We start from the raw sequence: 23,603 nt of genomic DNA on the forward strand, positions 1-23,603 counted from the left end.
ATGGGTACTAACATAAAGATGTTTAATTGGAACTACTCTAATGTTCCAGGTGAGAAAACATGCAATAAAGTGTAAAGAAATACATTTGAACTTTTACTATAGGTACAAGAAGCTTGACAAATAATCTTTAACTTTTATGAAGACCTTTGAATTAAAGAATTGTGAGAATACAGTGAAGCATAGTTACCCCCAAAATTTAGCCTTTTAATACATGGAGGAAGGCAATACAGAAGCATAATTTTTATTTTAAGGTAAAATAATCATGACTTGACTTCATTTAATGGAAATTTATTGTAGTTTCATTAAACATCCCCAAAACATTGAACATAAGTCAACATTTCATGGAGATGAAAGTATTACGCTGCTTGCATGTGTGCATATCTGCATATTGGAGCACAAAATATTGACATGATAATTGCAGTCAAGCCTGAGTGAACAGTGGCCTGTGGGAATTCAGCTGGTGTTGTACCAACTGGATGGCTGCTCAGGACACAGTATGAAATGCAAGGTGCAAGTTAGCACTTTATTCAGCACAGGCAGGCATCATTTAAAAATCCTTGGGGGCAACCCTGGTGATGTGCAGATGTTAAAACAGTCTGTTCTGAAGTGCTGATATTTTTGAACACTGCAAGAGACTTCTAAATTCTGGGTGAAAAAAATATTTGCACAGTTACTAAAGTCATATAAATACACAATCTTTTCCAACTCCTTTATGAATGTTCTACATAATAAATGTTGGGTATGTGCAGAAATATCTGGCTATGTAGTTAAAAGAAACAAGAAAATCAGGAAATTGTCATTTAATTTCCAACTTTAAAACAATATGTTATTCTTTGAGTTTCAACTTGATACATTTAGAAATTAACTGATTACATAAGAGTTCAATAATATTGTTTAGTAATATATTAAATCCAAATACTTATTTTCTTTTGAATTATTATTTCTTTGCTTAAAACATTCACCAATATGCCATAAATTACGATCCAGATTCTACTTTTATTTTGAATCTTAATCTGAACCTACCTGATTGAACAAGGGAAAAGTATGTCATTTTTCATGTGTGAGGCTGATTTCTTTTAGTTTTAAATATTTATTTTATTTTAAAAATAAAATATAATATGTATAAATTCTGGATTATAAAATAAAGACTAATTTATGTACCAATGCAAACTAACTATATTAAGTAGATATAAACCTTTAAAATATTTTATACCAAACTTTATATGTATTAGGATTTGTTGCATTATTTTTATTCAGAGTACTAGTGGTATTTCCCCCCCCCCCCAATAATTGTTTTTTACTATGGAGTAAAGTGTGTCTGTAAAATATTTTTATAACTCTTTTTCAAGTTTAAGTGTATTATTCTGGGTTCCATACTGGTAATTCATTATATATAATCAAGATTGGAAAATGGCTATAAAACACTTAATGAATAAAAGGACAAAGCATTTCATAAAAATATTCTCATTTCCCTTAACTTATGTTTTTATTTAGAATCTAAATATTTATTACAAATTCAGAATGTTTTAAAGGCAAAAGCCCATAATATCCATAAAATCTTCATTTTAATTAATACTGAACTCAAATGAGAGAATAGTCCAATAAGCTTTATTTTGTGAATTATTATCTGTTAATTAAGAATAATCAACTTCAGTAAGATTTGTTTTTCCATTTTCTTTGTTTTTAAATTCATACCAATATCATTATCCCATTTATAGTTAAATGTTTCTTTTAGACTCTAATATTTCATTCTGACATCTCATTAAAAATGGGCTCAAACCCAGAAAATACGATCCTGTCATATTGTATAATATATGGCATGGTGTATAACACAATAAATTTTTGTTTCTTAATGATTTAGAATAATTTTTCACTTTTTTGAATTTAGAAAAATGGCAGAAAGTTAGCATGGTAATTCATGTGGCCAAGGATGGCAATGTTAAATATTTAAATGGGTAGTACTCTTGGGAATAGTGATTGGAGCTTTAAACTTGTACACATTTGACAGCCTTTCTTCACTTCATTTTTCATCCTAAAGAAGTCTGCAAATATTCTTAGCTCACATCATTATTGCACATCAGTGGTTCTAATTAGTTAAACAGGAGTTTGTCTCAGTCATTGATCATCATCAACTTCTTGACAGTGTCTTTTTTTGCAGGGGCGGGGGTGGAGAACCTTTTTTAATGTCTTGTAAATATATAGAATATGTCTTAATTGAATTTTTCAGATAGGTTGGTGATTTTTAAACTTGAAAAAACCTTTTTTTTATTTTATTGTTCTATGTAAAAGATACTGTATACATGTTGTAGCAGTTTTCTCTTGGGAGCATTTTTCTGTTGTGAAAATATTAGAGATCCCATACCAACAGGAGGAGCTGCGGGACAAATTTCCATAAAGATTTTGAGTTGTGATTATTTTTTTCAGTTCAAAATTTAAACACTATATCACTTTTAGGGTTGTTCAATTATAAAATGTCACAGGTATGTTTTTAAAGTTTATATTTTATATGTTTCTATTTAATTTGTAAACTGTTTATAAACAGCATTGGATCATTTACAATCTATTGACAGATGTGTGAGTTATTGGACTTTCAGATGTTAGTGTGCATCAGAATCACTTGAGGCCTTGTATGACTTCTGTAAGAAAATACCATAGATTGGGTATCATAAATAACAATTATTTCTCACAGTTCTGGAGTCTGGGAAGTCCAAATTTAAGGTTCCAGCTGGTTTGGTTCCCAGTGAGAGCTCTCTTGCAAATGGCTCCCTTTTTGCCATATCTAACTTATATAATGGAGAAAAAGATCATCTCTATAGTGTTCCTTCTCCTAAGTGTGCTTACTCATTCATGAGGACCCTGCCTTCATCACCTAATTACCTCCCAAAGGTTTTGTCTCCAAATACTGTCATTTGGAATTATTAATTTTGGGGGAGAAACAAACATTTACTCTAGAGCACCTTGTTAAACATAGGTTACTGGGCCCCCTGCCTTCAGAGTTTCTAATCTGGGGTGGGCTGCAGAACTTGTATTTCTAACCTAGTTGATGTTGATGCTGCTGTTCTGGCAACCTATACTTTGAAAACCACTGATTAGACTGTATGTGTGTTATATTGCACATACTTCTATCATAGAGAAATTACCCTATTTCAAATTCATCTGGGTGATATAATAATGCTTTTGTTTGGGTTTTATAGTATATAGTCTACTTTTATTCTTATCTTATTTAAAATAAACCCTAGAATTGATTTTGGGATTGCAGACTTATGATGGAAGAGTAGATTAGAAAAACTGAAATGGGGACCATGGTGCATGCCTGTAATCTCAGTGCTGTTGAAGACTGAGACAGGATCTCAAGTTTGAGGCTAACCTCAGCAATTTAGCGAGGACTTAAACAACCCCTGGGTTCAATCCCTAGTACATTAAAACAAAACAAAACAAAAAACTCTGTAAATTAAACTAATGAGGAATTTCCAACTGGAGTTAATACCTTGATTTTTTTCAACATGTATCTTTGTCCTTAAGTAAATCATACCATGCTCTGCATTTTGATATTTGGTTATTTTTGTTCATCTATTTATTCCTCAAGTGAATTTATAGTATTTTCCTGCAATACTAATGATTTTATAATGGAAAGTTAAAAATACCAATGATAATGTCAGGGTATATATCAGTGACAAATGATAGACATTTACATATATATATATATATATATGTGTGTGTGTGTGTGTGTGTGTGTGTGTGTGTGTGTGTGTGTATGTAAAAGAACATATATTTTAAATATAAAATATTTTTGTAAAACAATAAAAGACTATAAAGTATAAAATAAAAAGGGTATTAATTTCCAAAAGTATGTCAAATTTCACTATTTACAGAAGAAACACAGGAGGAAGCCCAGTTAAAGACAATGGATTGTAATTTTGCATGAAATTTGATATTAATGCATAGTATAAAGAAAATGACTAATAAAGCAGGATAAAGTGCAAATAGTAAAGAAGTAGTAGTAGTAATTCATATTTGAAAAATTTCCAACATAGTTTGTTACACATCTTGTTTAATGTGCTCCTTCATTCAGAGTGTTAAAGGTGACTATAGAAAAAACCCTCGACCATGATGACACTGTTCTTTTATAAATTTTTAGCCATTTTGGTGAAGTAGTCTTAGTATTATCTCTGTGGTCTCCTATTTTTTCTTGACCTAATGACTATCCTAGTATCTCAGCATATTTTATTCTTCCTCTCTTCTAAGCTTCCTGCACTTCTTTTTCATTCTCACTTTGAGCTGATAGATACCCTTGCTTTCTACTCCACTGAGAAAATATTCTTATGGGAGAGAGAACTTTTTCTCCTCTTAACTCCAACTACTAACATATCTGAAGGTATACTCATATTCTTTTTATTTCATTGTAAGAACTATTTATACTCATCTAAATCCAAATAAACTGCATTTGTCGCTATCTGAATTGTTCATGTCATTATACACATTTGCAATCTATCTTTGAAACAAATAAAACCCCCTCTCTTTTGATCTCCTATTTCCCTTGAACTATTGTTTTATTCTGCTGCTTTTTAAATAGAAAAATTTCTCTGAAGAGGAATTTTCACTATCTTAATTTTTTTCTTTGCATGTTGAACTCATTCCAATTAAGTTTTCATACCCATCATTCTCCTAAAACAGTTCTTGTTAAGATCATCAGTGACCTGATATGTCTAAATTAAGAAACCCATTTTCAATTGTTATCTTCTAAAGCATCTACAGCATTTAACATAGTTGACCATTCCTTCTAAAAATACTTCATTCACTTACATCTCTTGATTCTCCTCTTAGACTACTGGCTTGGCTGTCTTCTTAGTATCATTTACTGAAAGATTTTCCCTCATGTTCATAATCTATAAATGTTGAAGTGTACCAGATTAACTCCTCAGATTTATTTGTTCAAAATAACACCTGGATAATATCATCTACTCTTATGATATATTTGGATAAAGTGCATTTGAATGACTCCTAAAGTTGTATCTTTAACCTTAACTGCTTTATTGATTCCAGACTTGTCAAACTGCTTACTTCCCTTGGATGTTGACTAGAACACCTCAAATTTAGCATGTACAAATCCCAAATCAGTGTCCAACTATTTTCTGCTCTATATTTAAAATCATATTTATTCCATCCTTCTAGTTGCCCAGGCAAAAAAGCCTTAGAGACATTCTTGACTTTTCTCTTTCTTTTACATGTCTAAAGCACTAGGAAATCCTGTTAGTTCTACCTTCAGAATATCTAGAATTTTATCAGTTTTCAGTATCACCACACTTACTGTCTTATTCATTTCACCTGTGTCTTTCCTCTGGGGTATTGCAATTGCTTCCTAATAGCTTTTCTTTCCATCCTTGATCCTTACAGTCTGTCCTCAACCTGAATAACTAGTATGATACTCATAAACTGTCAATTTGTAATATGTTATTTCTTGGCTCAAAACTGTCCTGTGCTCTACTGTTTCACTTAAAATCAGATTCACATTTCATGGGGCTTAAAAGGGCACATATTATGCCCAGTGACCAATTTGTTCTCAGCTACCATTCACTTGTTCACTCTACTACAAATATGTTTACTTCTTTGCTGTTCTTTGAATATACCAATTATAGTAGTTCCTCTGTTTCCCCTTATCTGTGATTTGGCTTCCCATGGTTTGAGTTACCCATAGTCAAGTGTGTTCCCAAAATATTAGTAGAAAAATCCCAAGAATAAACATAGAAACCACATTTATATAACTTCTATTATAGTTACATTAATATAATTGTTCTAGGGCTGGGGTTATGGCTCAGCGGCAGAGCACTTGCCTAGCACGTGCAGGACCCGGGTTTGATCCTCAGCACCACATAAAAATAAAGGCATTGTGTTATGACCATCTACACCTAAAAAATAAATGTTTAAAAAATAATTGTTCTATTTATTTTTAGTTATTGTTAATCTCTCTCTCTGAGCCAAATTTATACATTAATTTTATGATAGATATGTATGTGTAAGGAAAAAAACATCATGTATAGAGTCTGGTGTTATCTTGTGATTTTGGGCATCTATGGAGGGTAGTTTTTGGAACACAGGGCCTGTGGATAAGGGATGTGTTCTATTCTGTATGTTCAGTGTCTTTGTACTTGAATCTAGTCTGGTGGTTTGAAAAAACTTCTCTCTGAGATCTGCATGACTCTCACTTCCTTTCTTTAGATCTTTACTCAAATATTAAAGGGAGTCATTTGTTAAGCTTGCTTTACAAGTTTGCTTTCTCTTCCTTTCACTTTACTTGGGAATGAAAGGAAGCTTATTGCCATCACTTTCTTAGCTATCCTAATTTATTTTCCTTATTATACTTATAGCCATTTGACAGGCTATGTATTCACTTATATATCTTTATTTTCAGTATCTCTTTACTAAAATATTAATTTCATGAGGTCAATCTTTTGGTATTTTGTTTTCTGTAGTGTCTCTAATCCCTGGGCCAGTGCCTGTCTTACAATAAATGCTCAATAGATATTATTGAATTGTTATTCTTCCCTTTATCTTTTACTATTACTTCTCTTTTTCTCTGTAGATATTTTATGGTTGCCACTGATTTGTCAACCTCACCCAGAAACCCTTCATGAAATAGGCTTTATATTGGTAACTTGGGGCTCTTGGTCAACAGTGACATAGAGGTCTGCTATATTTAGTGCCTCAGCAACAGGGTACTTTGGTCCAATCCCTGAATGGGGTGCCATATCTATTATAAACTTTTGCCATTTTAGGCTTTCATGAAAGTCTTAGTTCCCAGCAAGTGTATTCAGAAGCTTTCTGCAGTCTCCTTTCCTGAGTTATGAACTCCACCCTAGGCTTACTTTCAAATTATGAGCTTGATTATTCTTCGGCATATGAGCAAGGCAGTTTGTTTTTCATTATCTCCAGAAACCAAGCTCCTTTTCACTTCAGCCCACATCTGGACCTGGAGGATAGCAAATAACCTCTTCATCCCCATTCATAGCTTTGTATTTCTGCTTAGTTTGTGATCCTCAGGGACGTAGCTATGTTTCTTTACTTTTTTTTCTTTCTTCCTTGTCTGTAAATTCTATGATATATGGGTGATTTAGGCACAGATTCCTATTTTCTTTACCTATTTATAAAGTTTGTTTTTTTTTTAATTATGACTCTGTGTCCAGAAGATTTCTTATCATTTTTGATATAAATTAAACAGTATCAGCTTGATTATATAATCTCTTCCAATCTTTGTTCCTTTTCCTTCTCCTCCTTTGCATATTTAAAGCTTTCTATTTTTAAATGATTATCATTATTTACATGTATTGTAATTTTCTATTTCCCAAAGGATTATGCTTTGATTATACAATTACTATTTAGTTTAGGTAGTAGTATTTTCAGAGGCTAGGAATGTATAAGAAGTTGTCAAAAATTAAAAAATTCTACTCATAGAATATTGATAATTAGTAAATCTGTCTCTCCTTTGAAAATCCTACTTTAAAAATGATACTATTTTATTCTAATCTAATTACGTGTATAAAATGCCTATATTACTATGAATATGTTTACTTTTTATTGTTAGTTAATTTAAAAGTGATGACCTTTTGGTCATTGCATTCAATGTTAAACAATATATACATTTTTGATGATATACATAAATTTGGAAATGAAACTGTTCTTTTTTTTTAAAGAGAAAGAGAATTTTTTAATATTTATTTTTAAGTTTTCAGTGGATATAACATCTTTATTTTATTTTTATGTGGTGCTGAGGATCGAACCCAGTGCCCTGCGCATGCCAGGCAAGCACGTTACCGCTTGAGCCACATCCCCAACCCTGAAACTGTTCTTTTAATATGAAGTTGTTTTGGTTGTCAGCAGTTGTAAGTTGTTGTCACTTGCCATATGGTTTCTGATTAATTCTGAAAGGGCTGTCAACCCAAGATAATTTAATTTCTTATCTCTTAAAGTGATATTCATTATCAGGATATGAATATTTAAAGGACTAGTTAGAAATTATGATTAATAAACTATTAATTTTTTTTCTTTCTAGAGAAAAACAAAAATCTGAAGCAAAAGACAGAAAAGTTCTAGAAATTCTGCAAGTCAAGGATGCTAAAATACAAGAATTGGAACAGGTTAGTGTTATAATAAAATGTTTAAAAAATCAATATATTTACTTCAGGTAGTAGATTTTTTTTTTTAGTTGTAGTTGGACACAATATCTTTATTTTAATTGGTTTTTATTTGTATGTGGTGCTGAGGATTGAACCCAGCGCCTTGCATGTGCTAGGTTCTGCTGGGCCACAACCTCAGCCCCCAGGTAGTAGATCTTTAATACTATTAATTTTTTTGCAATAGTGTTCATTAAGAATATCCAGGTGGTTACATTAAAGCATTACTATTTTGAAATCACTGTAGTGAGTCTATTTTTATATTGTGCATATAGCCTATTCTTTGTTTTCTGAATTAGTAGGCTAAGATATATATTTGTTTAAACTTTTAGGTAATGTGAGTTTTATAGTAGTATTTACCTATTATTTATTGAATTTTGTCTTTTATTATTAGCACTCATTCACCTGTGAAACTTATAAATATGCGTATGGTATTATTTGTATAAAGGATGAACAACAACTTGTATAAATCTATTTCATCATTTGAAAATGTGTATTTTTGAATTAGTTTAAGCCTATATTATATATATAATCAGCAAGTTATACAATTTAGTTAATATGTGATTAATTATGTGTAACTGTATAAATTGGTATAGTATTATTGCAACAGTGTGTGTGGGCAGTGCTTCTAGGAACCATTTTTTTTAATACCTTTACTTTATTTATTTATTTTTATGTGAGCTGAGGATCGAACCCAGGGCCTCGCACTTGCGAGGCAGGCGCTCTACCGCTGAGCCATAACCCCAGCCCCGGAACCATTTTTAAAATGCAGACGTCTTAAAAGCAGCAGTGAAAGAATCTGTTTTTGGATTAAATAGAAGTAGCTTTTTGGCAACCATGCTGTTCTGATATTTCTTTATTTTCTTTCCTAACAATTAAAGGGTCATGGGAACTTGAAGCTAAGATTGGTTATTATTATAAAATTGTTCTATTAAAATTTTGAATGTTGAAACTAACTTCAATAAGACATTCAATTATTTTCCCTTTCTCTACATTCATATAAATTCTTTCTACAATGGGATGTATATCCCAATATGACATACTAATTTGACTCTTATATCTTCTATAGAGTTGTTTTAGTTAGCTTTTCTGTTGCTGTGACCAAAATATCAGACAAGAACAACTTACAGGAGGAAAAGTTTATTTGAGGCTAGTGGTTTCAGAGGTCTCTGTTCATAGATGACGGGCCCAACAGAGGAAAGCTGCTTAGTCCATGGCAAGAGTCTGGAAGCAGAGAAGGGATTTGCAAAGAGAAGCCATAGGGAAGTTGCATTCTTTGAGGGCATACCCCCAGTGATCCACCTCCTCTAGTCATACCCCATCTGCTTATAGTTACCACCCAGTCAGTTAATTCAAGCTGGTATAGACTGATTAGGTTATGTGAGAGCTCTCATAACCTCTTCTTTTCACCTGTGAGTGTTCTGAGTTAACAATAGCTTTTGGAGGATTCTTCATACCATAACAAAAGTTGTATTTTCCGTATACAAAATATCACAATTGATACTATAAAAATAGCATTTTAAAAATAACATTTTAATTTGTTTAGAGTTTTGGCACTTTTTTAATATCCTTTAACATTAAGTTTGCAATGCTTTAATGAACATTCTTTAGTTTAATGTAGAAGCTATAGCATTATATTAAAAATATATTGGCTTTCATAAATGATGATTTATTTTCCCCTTTTATTTGCTAAGGGACATTTATTTTAAGTCATTGACTCACACAATTATGGGGTAACAAGTTTGAATTCTACAAGGCCAGCTGGCAGAATGGAGACGCAGTAAAGAGATGATGTTATAGTGCAAATCCTAAGGGAAATGGAAGGTTGAATTCCTTTCTCCTTCAGTAACCATAGACTTTTTTAGGTCCTTCAGTTGATTGGGTATGATTAACCCACATTATTGAGGCTAATCTTGTTTAATCAAAGTCCACTAATTTAAATGTTAATCACATCTTAAAAGTATTTTCATCACAACATCTACATTGGATACTATGAGTACCATAGCCTAGCCAAACTGAAACATAAAGTTAGCCAAATGAGTAAAAAGAACTGATGTAAATAGTCCTTTATTGTGAGGTTTTGTATTTATCACCCTAGGGATTATGCTGTGTCTACTGTTTGTTGTAGTGGTAGGTGTTAGAGATTAAATGTTTCTTTGGTGGCCTTAATTTTGTTTGAATTTCTCTGGACTTCTGAGACTTTGAAATATTTTCTGACATGCATAATTCTTTCATTTGTATTGCCCTTTTATTTTATCAGAGCCCTATTGATGTGGTGGTGAGGCTTGGGGGAAAAGAAGAAGTATTCTATAGTATTATAATTAGGTCTCAGTCTTTTGGTTAAGAGTGCCTCTGTACTTTTACCTACATAATTGCTTCTCCATTTTGTTTCTTTCCTTAGGAGAGCTAGGAAGGCTGGAGGCTGTTGGGGTTAGATATTTCTTTTTTCCAGATTAATTATGCTGTGGCAAAATCCTGTTAGGCTGGGCTCTGGTAAACAGTTTCTCTTGAGAGCAGATCTTATTAAAAAGTAAAGAATGTGCTATATATTTTTAAATGGCTACTCTTCCTTTCTGCCTGCTGGCAGCAGGAAGGTATTTTTCACCAGTCTTCCCTTTGACAGCCTGATAAAGCTCCTATAGGTAAAACTCATGAAAATGTGCACCTGCCCCCAAAGTCCAGACTCTCTTGGAGTTTTTAACTCTCAAATATGTCCACGTAGTTCCTCCATTAATTAGCTAATTATACATAGGTTTTCCTATCCTGATACTGGTTCCCATGGAGTTTTCTGTTCCTTGTCTTCTGCTTTGGTCAATTATTATTCTCATATCTACTTCTCTCTTCAATTTTGGAAATATTGCTTTGTCCAGTGACCTCACTTCTCTGATGACTCTAAACATTGTGGATTTTCAGTTTGTTTATTTATTTATTTTTCTTTTCTTGTGTGAATGGAGATACAGCTTCCAAGATTACATGCTAAATTAGAAAATGGAAGTCCCTGCATTAGGTCTTTTTTTTTTTTTTTTTGTACCAGGGATTGAATCCTGGGATGCTTAATCACCGAGCAATATCCCCAGCCCCAGCCCTTTACTTATTATTTTGAGACTTTTTTTAATATTTATTTTTCAGTTTTAGGTGGACACAATATCTTTTTTTATTTTTATGTGGTGCTGAGAATAGAACCCCTTGCCTCATGCATGCTAGGTGAGCACGCTACCACTTGAGCCATATCCCCAGCCTCTATTTTGAGACTTTGAGACAGGGTTTTGCTAAGTTGCTGAGGCTGGCTTTAAACCTGCGATCCTCCTGCCCTGGCATCCCACGCTGCTGTGATTACAGGCATGAGCCACCATGCTGGGTTTCTATTAGGTTTTTGTTGCTCTACTGAATAATATTAAATAGATTAGCTTATAATTTGTAGATTAGAATAGCAATTAGAATGACAATTCCTTTAGCTTAAGTCTTAACTAGTCAAATTTGTTAGAAAGTTATGATTTTTTTAAAGCCTGTTGCAGCAAAACCTTCATGTAAGTGCCATCAAATGTTGGCACTTGCATTTTTCAAAAATATTGTAGTTGGACACAATATCTTTATTTTATTTAATTTATTTTTATGTGGTGCTGAGAATCGAACCCAGTGTCTCACACATGCTAGGCAAGTGCTCCACCACTGAGTCACAACTCCAGCCCCAGCACTTGCATTTTATTGGTAATAGTGTAAAGAATTGCCATACATTTCTTTTATGAAGACTATGCTTTAGCTTTGTCACTGTTATGAAATAAGTGATTTAATAAATTTCTCTTCTATTATTCAACTAAATAACATGACTTTTGATAACTTAGTGTATTGCATTTAATTAAATGACAGTTGCTCTTTAGCATTGTATTTATTTTTTTCTTACCTTTCTAGGAATCTGAGAAATAAATTTTGGTTTTGAATTGCAATTATTTTTCTTAACCCTTTTCCTGTCTTCATTTACCATTATTTTAGTTGTAATTTCATTATTTTCTTAAATTAAAACGTTCCCATCCACTTTGAAAGTAGGTCAGTATCAATAATAAATTAACTATGCTCCAGTATTACCTGGTAAAGTTTTAGGTCTTATGCTATTGTCCTCCCTGCCTCTTCTCCTTCCCCACTTTGTCCTATTATTTTCTTCTTTCTCTATAGATTTATCTTAACCATGATTTGAATTATTCATTTATTGGCTTATCCATATAAATTATTTGTTCCAGACATACTTTCTCTTGTCACTCTGTATGCTTTATGGTTCCTCTGAGCTCTGTTTGTTATTTTAATATTAGTTCAAGCTAGACCATTAAGAATTTGCTCTATCCAGAAAGGTTTGTTGAAAAAAGTTTTATAAAGCTTAATTTTAAAATGATTTTTAACTGTATATACCTGTGCTTTCATTATTTAAAGTAGATCATTAAGAGTACATTTCATTAGGAAAATATGTTGAATTCTACAGACTTTTCAAGCATTTAGCAATTTTCTGAATTAAACTGTGATAAACTGATATTATTCCTCTTCATTAAAATGTTATATTGTATAATAAGTTATGTTATACAGATGTAACATTGTATAACATTACTTTATAAAACAAAGTAACATCTCATTTTGCTTACTTTGCTTATCTCACCATATTGCATAACCGCTTTGTGTAACATTACTCATTATAAAATATATTTACATTTGTAAAAGTATTAGAATGATAGTTTTATTTAACTCACCTTATTCATTCATTCATTTACCTCATTCATTTTATTTGTTTTTCCTTATAAATTACCAAATTCATTAATGCGATAAACTTTTATTGTTAGTGCTTGTTAAGTTTAGCTCAGTTTAATGGGAAACCCCTGCTAAAACCTTTTTTTAAACACCTTCTTTTTTTTTAATGCCTTCATTTTATTTTATTTTTTTATGTGGTGCTAAGGATCAAACCCAGTGCCTCATGCATGCTAGGCAAGTGCTCTACCACTGAGCCACAACCCCAGCTCCAAAACCATGCTAAAACTTTTAAGTCAGTTGTTTAGTGTCTGTCTGTCCTAGAATCTAAATAAACTCCAGAAAAGGGACATTCTTCCTTAGAGTAATAGCTGTATAGATGTTTTTAAAATAGTCTTAATGTTTGCATCTTTGAATTTATCATTCAGTATAAATCTCATCTGTAAATTCTTACTAATCCTATTTGAAAGATAAAGAGTATTTAGAGATAATCAGCAAGAATAGATAGTACATTATATGTCAAATGAATCATTTAAGAAATGTACAAAGTTAGAGAAGGCAAGAATTATAAAATAGGTGGGCTAGTTGTAGAAACCTTCTTGAATGTGAAAGGAGCTGCAAGCTGAATCTTCAAAAAGGATAAGACTTAGATGGGAATAGAAGAATGGACTCTGACTTGTGGATGGGCCATTTATGTTATCTATTTTTATGCTGTTTGACCAATGTCATACACATTTTGTTATGACCTACTAATTAAACAGGAAATACAAAATTAAAAACTACATTGAGGTTCCATTTATACTTACAGGATTTGTAAAAATCCCTTCAGCCTTCCTCTTAAATGTTGGTGGGGATATAGAGTGATAGGAACTTTTGAAGTGCATATAGCCTATTTCTTAGCAATTTCATCTCTAAGTATATATGATCTACAGAGTGTTTCCTAGACTTTTATTAATGTGACCCTGTCATGACTCAGTATAGACAAACATGGAATGAAAGTTTCATATAATAGTTGTCCTTACTACACCTAATAAACATTCAACAAAATTTATATAAAATGTGAATTTCATAATGCTTAATAAAATAATAATTTCAAATTAAACATTACAAAAATGTAGGCAAAATTTTAACTTATATAGTGTGCCTGTTTTGTATGTTTATTTTTATAGACATCATGTTTTTGCTAAGAATTTGTGCATCTCATTTTGATATTTTCTACTGAATTATATTTCATTTTTTAAAGAAAATGCTGATTTAATGACTGGTTTGACTTAATGAACTATTACTAAATGATAGTTCTGAGTTTGAAAAATACTGCTTGGGAAGAAATCTTACTTATATGTTCCTGGAGATGTTTGAGAGTGTTTATAGCTCTGTTGTTTGTAAAACTTTTTCCCTGGAGTGGAAAACAACTGAAAGATATATTGACAAGAGAGAAATATAGTATATTTATATCATTGAATCAAAATATATACCACAGTAATCAAACTGAAGCTATGTCCATCAATATGGATCAATTTGGGAATATATTTTGAACAAAAATAGCGAGACACAGAATACGTATACTATGATTTAATGTGTATTCAGTTAAAAAAGAAACTATGTATTAAATATGCATATTATGTTTTTAAACTATAAAGAAAAATGAGAGAAAGATAAAAAATAGTTTAAGGATAGGGGTTACCTCTGGAGTGGTGGAATAAGAGGTGTTAGAGGGTAAGATGTTAAAGATAATGGTTGCATTTCTTAGCTGGATACAAAGCTCCTTTTAAAAAATCTTTTTCTTTATTCTTAACCTACTTGCCACAGATTAATTTTATGTGTGTTTAGTACCTAAACTATTTTAGTAAAAGTAAAATATTAACATTACAGCTTTAAAAAATTAGACATTAGAGCTATCCTTTCTTTATTCCTTAAACTCACCCTCTTTTCATCACATCCCTCAGTCTTACTCTCATATCCATGTCAACCTTAAGTTCTTCTGAGAGGGTTTGATAAAGAATAAATACAGTAGTACAAAATAAATTAATATTTATGGATCAGCATCAATGATAGGTCAGACATGGCATAACTATTAGTTTCTACTGAGCATATTACTTAAAAATAGAAAAAACTTTCTATTTTGATGTGTCTGCTTCTTCATTGACAGATGGAGCTGTTGAGTCTTAATTGGAAGCTTCAAATAAGCACGTCAGGCCAGATAGTGTTTAGTTAGTTGAAAGCATGGATGGGTTGACAGAAGTTGATGAAATCTAGAAAAGATTACCAGAATATGAATTTTGGTTTTAGCATGCTAGTTTGAAGTAGCCACAGGCAATCTCAGTGGAAGTATTTTATTGAAAGTTGCAAATATGAGATTGGTGATTGGAAGAGTCTCGGTTGATGGATTACTCTTTCATACAGAGTAATACATGGCAAGAGAAGATGTAAGTTTTCTGAGAGAAAAGCCATATAAAAAAAGATTGATGCCAAGAATTGAGTCATGGTTACAGCCACCAGTTAGGTATCATTTACATATTGCTGGTGAGAAGAATATTTAGCTAAAAATTATGGCAGTCTTCTGAGTATTTTGTCTAGAGAGCAAGGTATTTTTAGTACTGAGACAAACTGCTATTCTTAATTCTTTAAATGACTTACATTTTCATGAGGTGTTTTTTGTGTGTGCTTTTTTAAGTTTTCCAAATGATATTCAAATAAGAGAATAGTAATTCTTATTTTAGTGATACATACATATTTATTATTAGAATGCTTTACATTTTTTCCCCTGTTTTGTACTTGAATACTGAAAGTTTGCTTTCTCGGTGTGGCTTAATATTTAGTGTCCAGGTTTTTTTGTGTTCTTCATCTTAAACTATTAAACAGTTGCCCATTTTACTGAAACTGTTAATTATTTGCCTGTTTTAGTTGAAAATCAACGAGCAGGTCATAAATAAGAATTATGATAGACTTTTTTATGAAAGTTAGTTAATATTATAACATTGTTAAAATTAAAATCCAAACATTTTCTTAGACATACCAGCTCACAAATAATTTATTTATTTTTCTACAGAAAGAATCAGTACTAAAAGAGGAAATAAATGACCTTCTACAACAGAAGATTTCAGTAGATGAAGAATATACTTTCTTGAGGAAAGAATTCAATGACTTGCAGAAGAAATTTAAAGATAAAAGTCAAGAAGATAAGGTGTATTGACTTGAACATAGTTTCATAGGAGTGTTTTTTTTTTTTTTTGAAGTCTTGCTTTACCCTTTGTGGCACAGAAAGTGACAAGCTTGGATGAAAAAATTGCCTAAGGCCCTGCTGTACCATACAGTTTTCTCACATGCAAAAACTCAGAGAAAAATGCTTTAAAGCTAAGACTCCAAGCTTTATAACTTTCAGATAAATAGTTAATGATGGAAATGGAGCTAAGAAAGTAGGAGTGTGAATATGTGGCTTCTAGTAATTAGATTCTGATGGGACTGGCATTATTAATTGATAAAACCAGGTCTGGGAGGATATGTCTGTGTGGGTCTCAAAAATAGCTGGGGACAGCATCAAAGGCAGCTTGATCAATTAATGGGCTCTTTGCAAATGTGTACTCATCAAAGCTGTCATCCAGTGAAAAAATATGACCCATCCACCTGCATGAAAAGAGGCCAATAAAAGTACACAGGTGACCTTGGCCATCAAATATAGAAGAAGCTGCTGTGAGGGTGAAACTGCACAGTTTATATTTGCTGATTAGTTCTCACCTTTTTTGTTGTTGTTGTTTATCGGCCCTTGTGGTACTGTTCTACAGGACACTAAGGAATGTGTACAGAATAAAGAAGAGCAAAACAGGCTGGTTATAAAAAATCTGGAGGAGGAAAATGAGAAATTGAGTACTCGCTGCACTGACCTGTTAAATGACCTGGAGAAACTAAGGAACCAAGAAGCACATTGGAAAAAAGAAAAATATGGCATTGATGCAAAAATAAAGGTACACAATGAGAATGGAATACATACTGCAATTTTGGATTTAACTTCATATAGGAAATTTAATACATGTTATTTTCTTTTAAATAACAAGTTATATATTCAAACCCATCAGTGGGGAGTAGCATTAATTTATATTCTTTCACTTAAGACCCATAGCTTTTTAAAAATTGATGTTGCAAAGCAGGAAACTGACTTCAAATAGTTATCCTAAAATGTAGTCATTAAAAAATAAAGGCTATTGCATTTTGAAATAAAATGTGTTTTTAAAAAACATATTCAGAATCATGAGTTTTGACTTTTTAAAAGGAAGGCTTAAATTCATAAATGCAGATAAAATTTATTGTAATATAATTTTACTTTAAAAATAAAGGGTAATGCCTTCCCCAGAAAACCATTAAAAATACTTATAGATGGTTCTAAAATGGTGCTTTATTTATTTAAAGGGGAGTTATTTATAGTAAAATTTTAATAGAATATAAAAGTTAATAATCTTATAAAATTCTTACATTCTTTTGATCAGTATTTTTCAAAATAATGTGTTTTTGGGGCATTCCCTTTGTATTCAGCAGGTTTTTGCTCATTTATTTTCTAATCAAATGTCAGGTTTCTCTTTTACTATATATTTTATTTAAAATGGCATAAATAAATAAGGCTACAAAAACATGGTAGTCTTTCTATATGTATATATATGTACATAAAAGGAATATAACCAACACATGTATTTATATATCTATTTAAAAATATGTAATTATAATATGGATATGTATGTGCACATGTGTGCATAAATATTTAAGTTAGGGGAGAAGGATATGTCTGAACGTGTGAATCGATCCTTTGCAGATTTTTAAGGGAACACATTGAGTGTTAGTGCACAATCAGAATGACTGAGCCAGTAAGGAAACTGAATTCTGGTGCATTTGTTTTCTTAATTTTTAAATCAGTTTCTGCTACAATACATCCTTTAAAAAAGTTGTTGGTTTGATAAGAGTAGGTGGTAGTGCCTTGTGTTAATTCACAACTACATGATTATTTAGTGATAATTTTCACTAAATAATATATGTATACATATAGATAACATGTATATAAAATTATATATATATATATATATATATATGTGTGTGTGTGTGTGTGTGTGTGTGTGTATACATATCATAGAAATTGGGTTCATTTAGGTAAAAAAATCATACCTGCATGGAATTTGATTTGCTCCATTTCAGTTCCTGTTGCCCCTCTTTCCCTTCCCTTCTTCCTTCCTTTATTCTCCTACCTCTACTTTACTGATCTTCCTTTGGCTCATTTATTTATTTATTTTTGTTAAATTTTTGATTTCTACATATACATAAAGGTGGAATTCCCTGTGGTAAATTTATACAAGCACATAGTGTGATTTTGTAAATTCATTTCTGCATTTCCTTTCCTTCTAGTCCTTGTTAACTCCCTTTCAGTCTCTTTCTTCGACTTCACTGTATTTTTATGGTATTTCTATTCCTCCTCTTCTTTTCCTTATTTTGCTCCAGCTTCCACATATGAGAGAAAACATTTACCCTTGATTTTCAGGGTCTGGCTTATTTCACTTAGCATCATGTTCTCCACCTCTGTCCATTTACCAGCAAATACCATAATTTCATTCTTCTTTATGGCAGAGTAAAACTCCATTATGCATACAGACCACATTGTCTTAATCCATTCATCTATTGATGGGCATCTGGGCTGATTACATAATTTGATTATTGTGAATTGTGCTGCTATAAACATTAAAGTGACTGTATCATTGTATTTGCTGAGTTCAGATGTTTTGGATAAGTACCAAGGAGTGGGATAGCTGGGTCATATGGTGATTTCATTTCTAGTTTTTTGAGGAATTGCCATCTGGTTTCCCAGTGTAGTTGTACTAATTTGTAGTCCCAAGAAAAATGTATGAGTATACCTTTATCCCCACAGTCTCACCAGTATTTACTATTATTTGTATTCTTGGTAATTTCCATTCTCACTAGAGTAATATGAAATATTAGTGTAATTTTGATTTGCATTTCCCTAAATGATAGAGATGTTGAGCATTTTTTCATGTATTTGTTGACCATTGTGTTTTTTCTTTTAATAAATGTCTGTTTAGTTCTTTAACTAATATTTTTTAAAATATTTATCTTTTATTTGTACACAATACATTTATTTTGTTTATTTATTTTTATGTGGTGCTGAGAATCAAACCCTGGGCCTTGCACATGCTAGGTGAGCACTGTACCACTGAGCCACAACCCTAGCCCCTAGCCAATATATTAATTGGATTTTTTTGGGCTTTTTGATGTTTAGTTTTTTAGTTTTTTTATATATTAATATTATGTATACTATATGTATTAATTTCCTGATAGAGGAGTAGCTGACCAAGATTTTCTCCCATTAATGTGGGCTTTCTTAACACTCTTAATCATTTCCTTTTTTGCAGAAGCTTTTGAGTTTGATGGCATCCCACTTATTGATTATTGAACTTATTTCTTGAGCTTTTGGGGTCTTGTTAAGAAAGTTGGTACCTGTACCAATATGTTGGTGGGTTGACTCTATTTTCTTCTAGCACCTGCAATGTTTGTGGTCTAATTCCTAAGTTTTTGATTCATTTTGACTTGACTTTTGCGTGGGGTGAGAGGGATCTGGTTTCATTCTTCTACATATGAATTTTCAGTTTTCCCAGCAGCATTGGTTAAAAAGGCCATCTTTTCTCTGATGTATATTTTTGACACTTTGTGAACTCACAGATGCTTTTAAGAACATGGATTTGTCCCTATGTTTTCTGTTCTGTCTCATTTGTCTTCACATCTATTTTGATGCCAATGCCATGCAGTTTTTGTTACTATACTTTTGTAGTATAATTTCAAATCAGGTATTGTGATGCCTTCTGCATTGCTCTTCTTGTTCAGGATCACTTTGGCTATTATGGGTTTCTTAATCTTCCAAATGAATGAACTATTTTTTTCCTAGTTCTGTGAAGAATGTCACAGGTATTTTGATAGGAATTGCATTGAATCTCTATAACACTTTTGGTAATATGGCCATTTTGACAATATTAATTCTGCTTATCTAAGAACATGAGAAGTCTTTCCATCTTCTAAGGTTTTCTTCAATTTCTTTCTTCTATTTTCTATAATTTTCATTGTAATGATCTTTTACTGAATTGAATAGTTTAATTCTCAGGTATTTTACATTTTACGATTATTATGAGAGGAGTAATTTTACTATTTCTTTCTCAGCAGAATCATTGTTGGAATATAGGAAAGCTATTGATTTATGAGTGTTGATAAAAACTTTTCATGATAAAAATAAAATAAAAAATATCATGAGCATCAAGCCAGCAATAGTACAAAGAAAACTCAAAGACAAACTGCACATAGAGAAACTAAAAAACAATCCAAAGCTCTCAAAAAGGAAGTTCAATAGAAGAATAACCCACTAAATTAGAATCAAGATAGGAAAAAATGGATCAAAAAACCAAAATGTCAGGAAACCCAAACACATATCCATATTAATGATGAATGTTAATGCTCTCAGCTTCCCAACTAAAAGACAAAGATTAGCAGAATGGATTGAAAAGCAATATTCATCTACGTGCTATTTGTGAGGGACTCATAGGCAAAGACATCAACATGATAACGGTAAAAGTATTGAAAAAATATTTCACTCATTTGGACCATAAAAACAAGAAGGAGTAGCTATTCTCATACCTGACAAAGCAGATTCTAGGAAGAATTAATCAAAAGAGACAAAGAAGGCCACTGTATCCCTTTAGCTGTTGAAGGGTATCTTGGTTTGTTCTGTAGCTTGGCTATTGTGAATTTTGCTTCTATAAACATGTGGCTGCATCATTGCAGTATGCTGTAAATCTGGGCATGTACTGTCAAGTACACATAGTGGTTCCATTCATAGCTTTCTCAGAAATTTTCATGTGCTTTCTAGAGGGGTTATACTAATTTGCAGTCCCACAAACAATATATGAGTGCACTTTTCAATGTACATCCTCCCCAATATTTATTGTTATTTGTATTCTTGATAATTGCCATTCTGAATGGAGTAAGATATAATCATAATGTAATTTTAATTTGCAGTTCTAGAATTTCTAGAGATGTTGAAACATTTTTTTTTCATATACTTGTTGAACATCTGTATTTCTTTTTTCAATGAGTATCTGTTTTGTTTTTTTTTTCGCTCATGTGTTGATTTTGTTATTTTTTAAAATATTTTAGTTGTAGATAGACATGATATCTTTATTTATATGGTGCTGAGTATTGAACCCAGTGCCTCACACATGCTAGGCAAGTGCTGTATCACTGAGTCACAATCCCAGCCTTGTTGTTTGTTTTTGATCCTAGGTGTTTTTCATTCTTTATATATTCTGGATATCAACACCTTATCTGAGGAGCAGGTGGCAAAGATTTGCTCCCTTTCTGTGGGCTCTCTCTTCATACTCTTGTTTCCTTTGCTGTGCAGATGCATTTTAGTTTGATGCTATCACACATATTGATTTTTCATTTCGTTTCTTATGCTTTACGTATCTTGTAAGGAAGTTGCTTCCTGTGCTGATGTCTTAGAGGGTTGGGCCTGCATTTTCTTCTAGTTGTTGCAGGGTTTTTGATCTAATTGCTAGGTCTTTGATCTACTTTGAGTTGACTTTTGTGCCTGGTGAGGGAAAGAAGTTAAATTTCATTATTCTACATAGGGATTTCCAGTTTTCCCAGCACCTTTTATTAAAAAAAGGCCATCTGTTCTCCAACATTTGCTTTTGGAACATTTATCTAGTATCACATAACTATGTTTATGTGGGTTTGTTTCTGTATCTTATATTTCATTGGTCTTCATGCCTGTTTTGATGTTAGTACCATGCTGTTTTTGTTACCATAGCTCTGTAGTATAATTTGAGGTCCAGTATTGTGATACCTCCTGTTTTGTTTTTTTCAGTAAGGATAGCTTTGGCAATTCTGGGTTTGTTATTTTTCCCAATTAATTTCATAACTGCTTTTTTTAGTTTTGTGAAAAATGTCATTTGAATTTTGATGGGAACTGTATTGAATCTTTTAGCTCCTTTGGTTGTATTGCCATTTTGACAATATTAATTTTGCCTATCCAAGAACATGGGATGTTTTTCCTTCCTCAGAATTCTACTTCAATTTCTTTCTTTGGTTTTCTGTAGTTTTCTTTGTAGAGGTTTAGCTCTTTTGTTAGATTAATTCTGAAATATTTTATTTTATTTTATTGAGGTTATTGTGAATGGGAATGTCTTCCTAATTTCTTTTTTGGCAGATTCATTATTTGAGTATAGAGTATGATTGATTTATGAGTGTTGATCCTGTATTATGTTATTTTGCTGAATCCATTTATGAACTGTAGAATTCTTATTGTGGAGTTTTTTGGGTCTTCTAAATATAAGATCATGTTGTCAGCAAACAGATAATTTGAGCCCTTTTTTCTTATTTGTATCCCTTCCATTTCCTTCTGTTGCCTGATTGCTCTGGCTAGAGTTTCTAGGACTATGCTGAATAGAAGGAGTTGAAAGTGGGCATCCTAGTCTTGTTCCTGTTTTTAGGGGAAATGCTTTCAGTTTTCTCCATTCAATACAATGTTAGCCTTGGGTTTGTCACAGATAGCCTTTACAATGTTGAGGTAATATTTTTCTATCTCTATTTTTTTCTAGATTTAACATGAATGGGTGCTGTACTTTATCAAATGCTTTTTGAGATATTAATCATGTCATTCTTATCTTTAAGGCTATTTAGGTGGTATGTTACATTTTTTGATTTCCATATGTTGCATCCCTGGGATGAAACCCCCTTTGTCATGGTGTACTATTTGTAAAATATGGTTTTGTATGTGATTTGGAAGTATTTTATTTAAAATTTTTGCATCTATGTTCCTTAGAGATATTGGCCTGAAGTTTTTTTTTCCTTGATGTATCTTTGTCTGGTTTTGGTATCAGGGTGATACTGTCTTCATAAAATTGAGTTTGGCAGTGCTCCCTTCTTTTATATTTTATGGAATAATTTGAGGAATGGTGGTATTAATTTTTCTTTAAAGGTCTGGTAGAACTTGGCTGAGAAATCCATCCAGTCCTGGGCTTTTCTTTGTTGGAAGGCTTTTGATATTTGCTTCAATTTTATTACTTGATATTGATGTGTTTAAATTTTCTATATCTTTATGTTTCCATTTGGATAGATCGTATGAGAGGAATTTGTCAATATCTTTAAGATTATCTAGCTTATTGGTGTATACATTTTAAAATAGTTTTTGATGATCCTCTGGATTTCAATAGTGTCTGTGGAGATATTTCCATTTTTTTTGCCTCAAATTTTGTTAATTTGAGCACCCCCTCTTTAATTTGGTAAGTTTGGCTACCAGTGTATCAATCCTTTACTAAAGCTTGTTTATCTCTGTTTAGTTGATCTTTTGTCTTGTTTTTTTTTTTTTTTATTCTTAGCTTCATTTCTGATTTTAATTATTTCCTGTCTTCTACTGATTTTGGTATTTGTTCTTCTTTTTCTGGTTTTGATATATAATGTTAGATTACTTATTTGGTGTCTTTATGTGCTTTTAATGTATGAGCACAGTGCTATGAACTTAATTTTAATACTGCCTTCATACTGTCTTAGAAATTTTGATACAGTATATCACTCTTCTCACTTAATTCTAAGAATTTTTAAATTTCTTCGCTGGTTTCTTCTATTATCCCTTCATCATTAAATAGCATATTTTTTAGTCTCCAGGTG

The 23,603-nt window shown here is 31.9% G+C and overlaps 1 protein-coding gene across 6 annotated transcripts in view; it reads left to right on the top strand.

The window, feature by feature from the left end:
- Positions 1–23,603, top strand: part of Cntln (centlein) — a 306,285-nt gene that overhangs the window by 57,520 nt on the left and 225,162 nt on the right. For all 6 annotated transcript variants that reach the window (XM_027950608.2, XM_071600659.1, XM_071600660.1 and 3 more), the window contains 3 exons: positions 8,048–8,132; positions 15,946–16,080; positions 16,679–16,858. In XM_027950608.2, the coding sequence (XP_027806409.2) occupies positions 8,048–8,132; positions 15,946–16,080; positions 16,679–16,858 (400 nt within the window). The remainder of the gene's footprint in view (positions 1–8,047; positions 8,133–15,945; positions 16,081–16,678; positions 16,859–23,603) is intronic.

The sequence above is a fragment of the Marmota flaviventris genome, chromosome 13 (assembly GCF_047511675.1).
Source record: "Marmota flaviventris isolate mMarFla1 chromosome 13, mMarFla1.hap1, whole genome shotgun sequence".
NCBI classification, from domain to species: domain Eukaryota; kingdom Metazoa; phylum Chordata; class Mammalia; order Rodentia; family Sciuridae; genus Marmota; species Marmota flaviventris.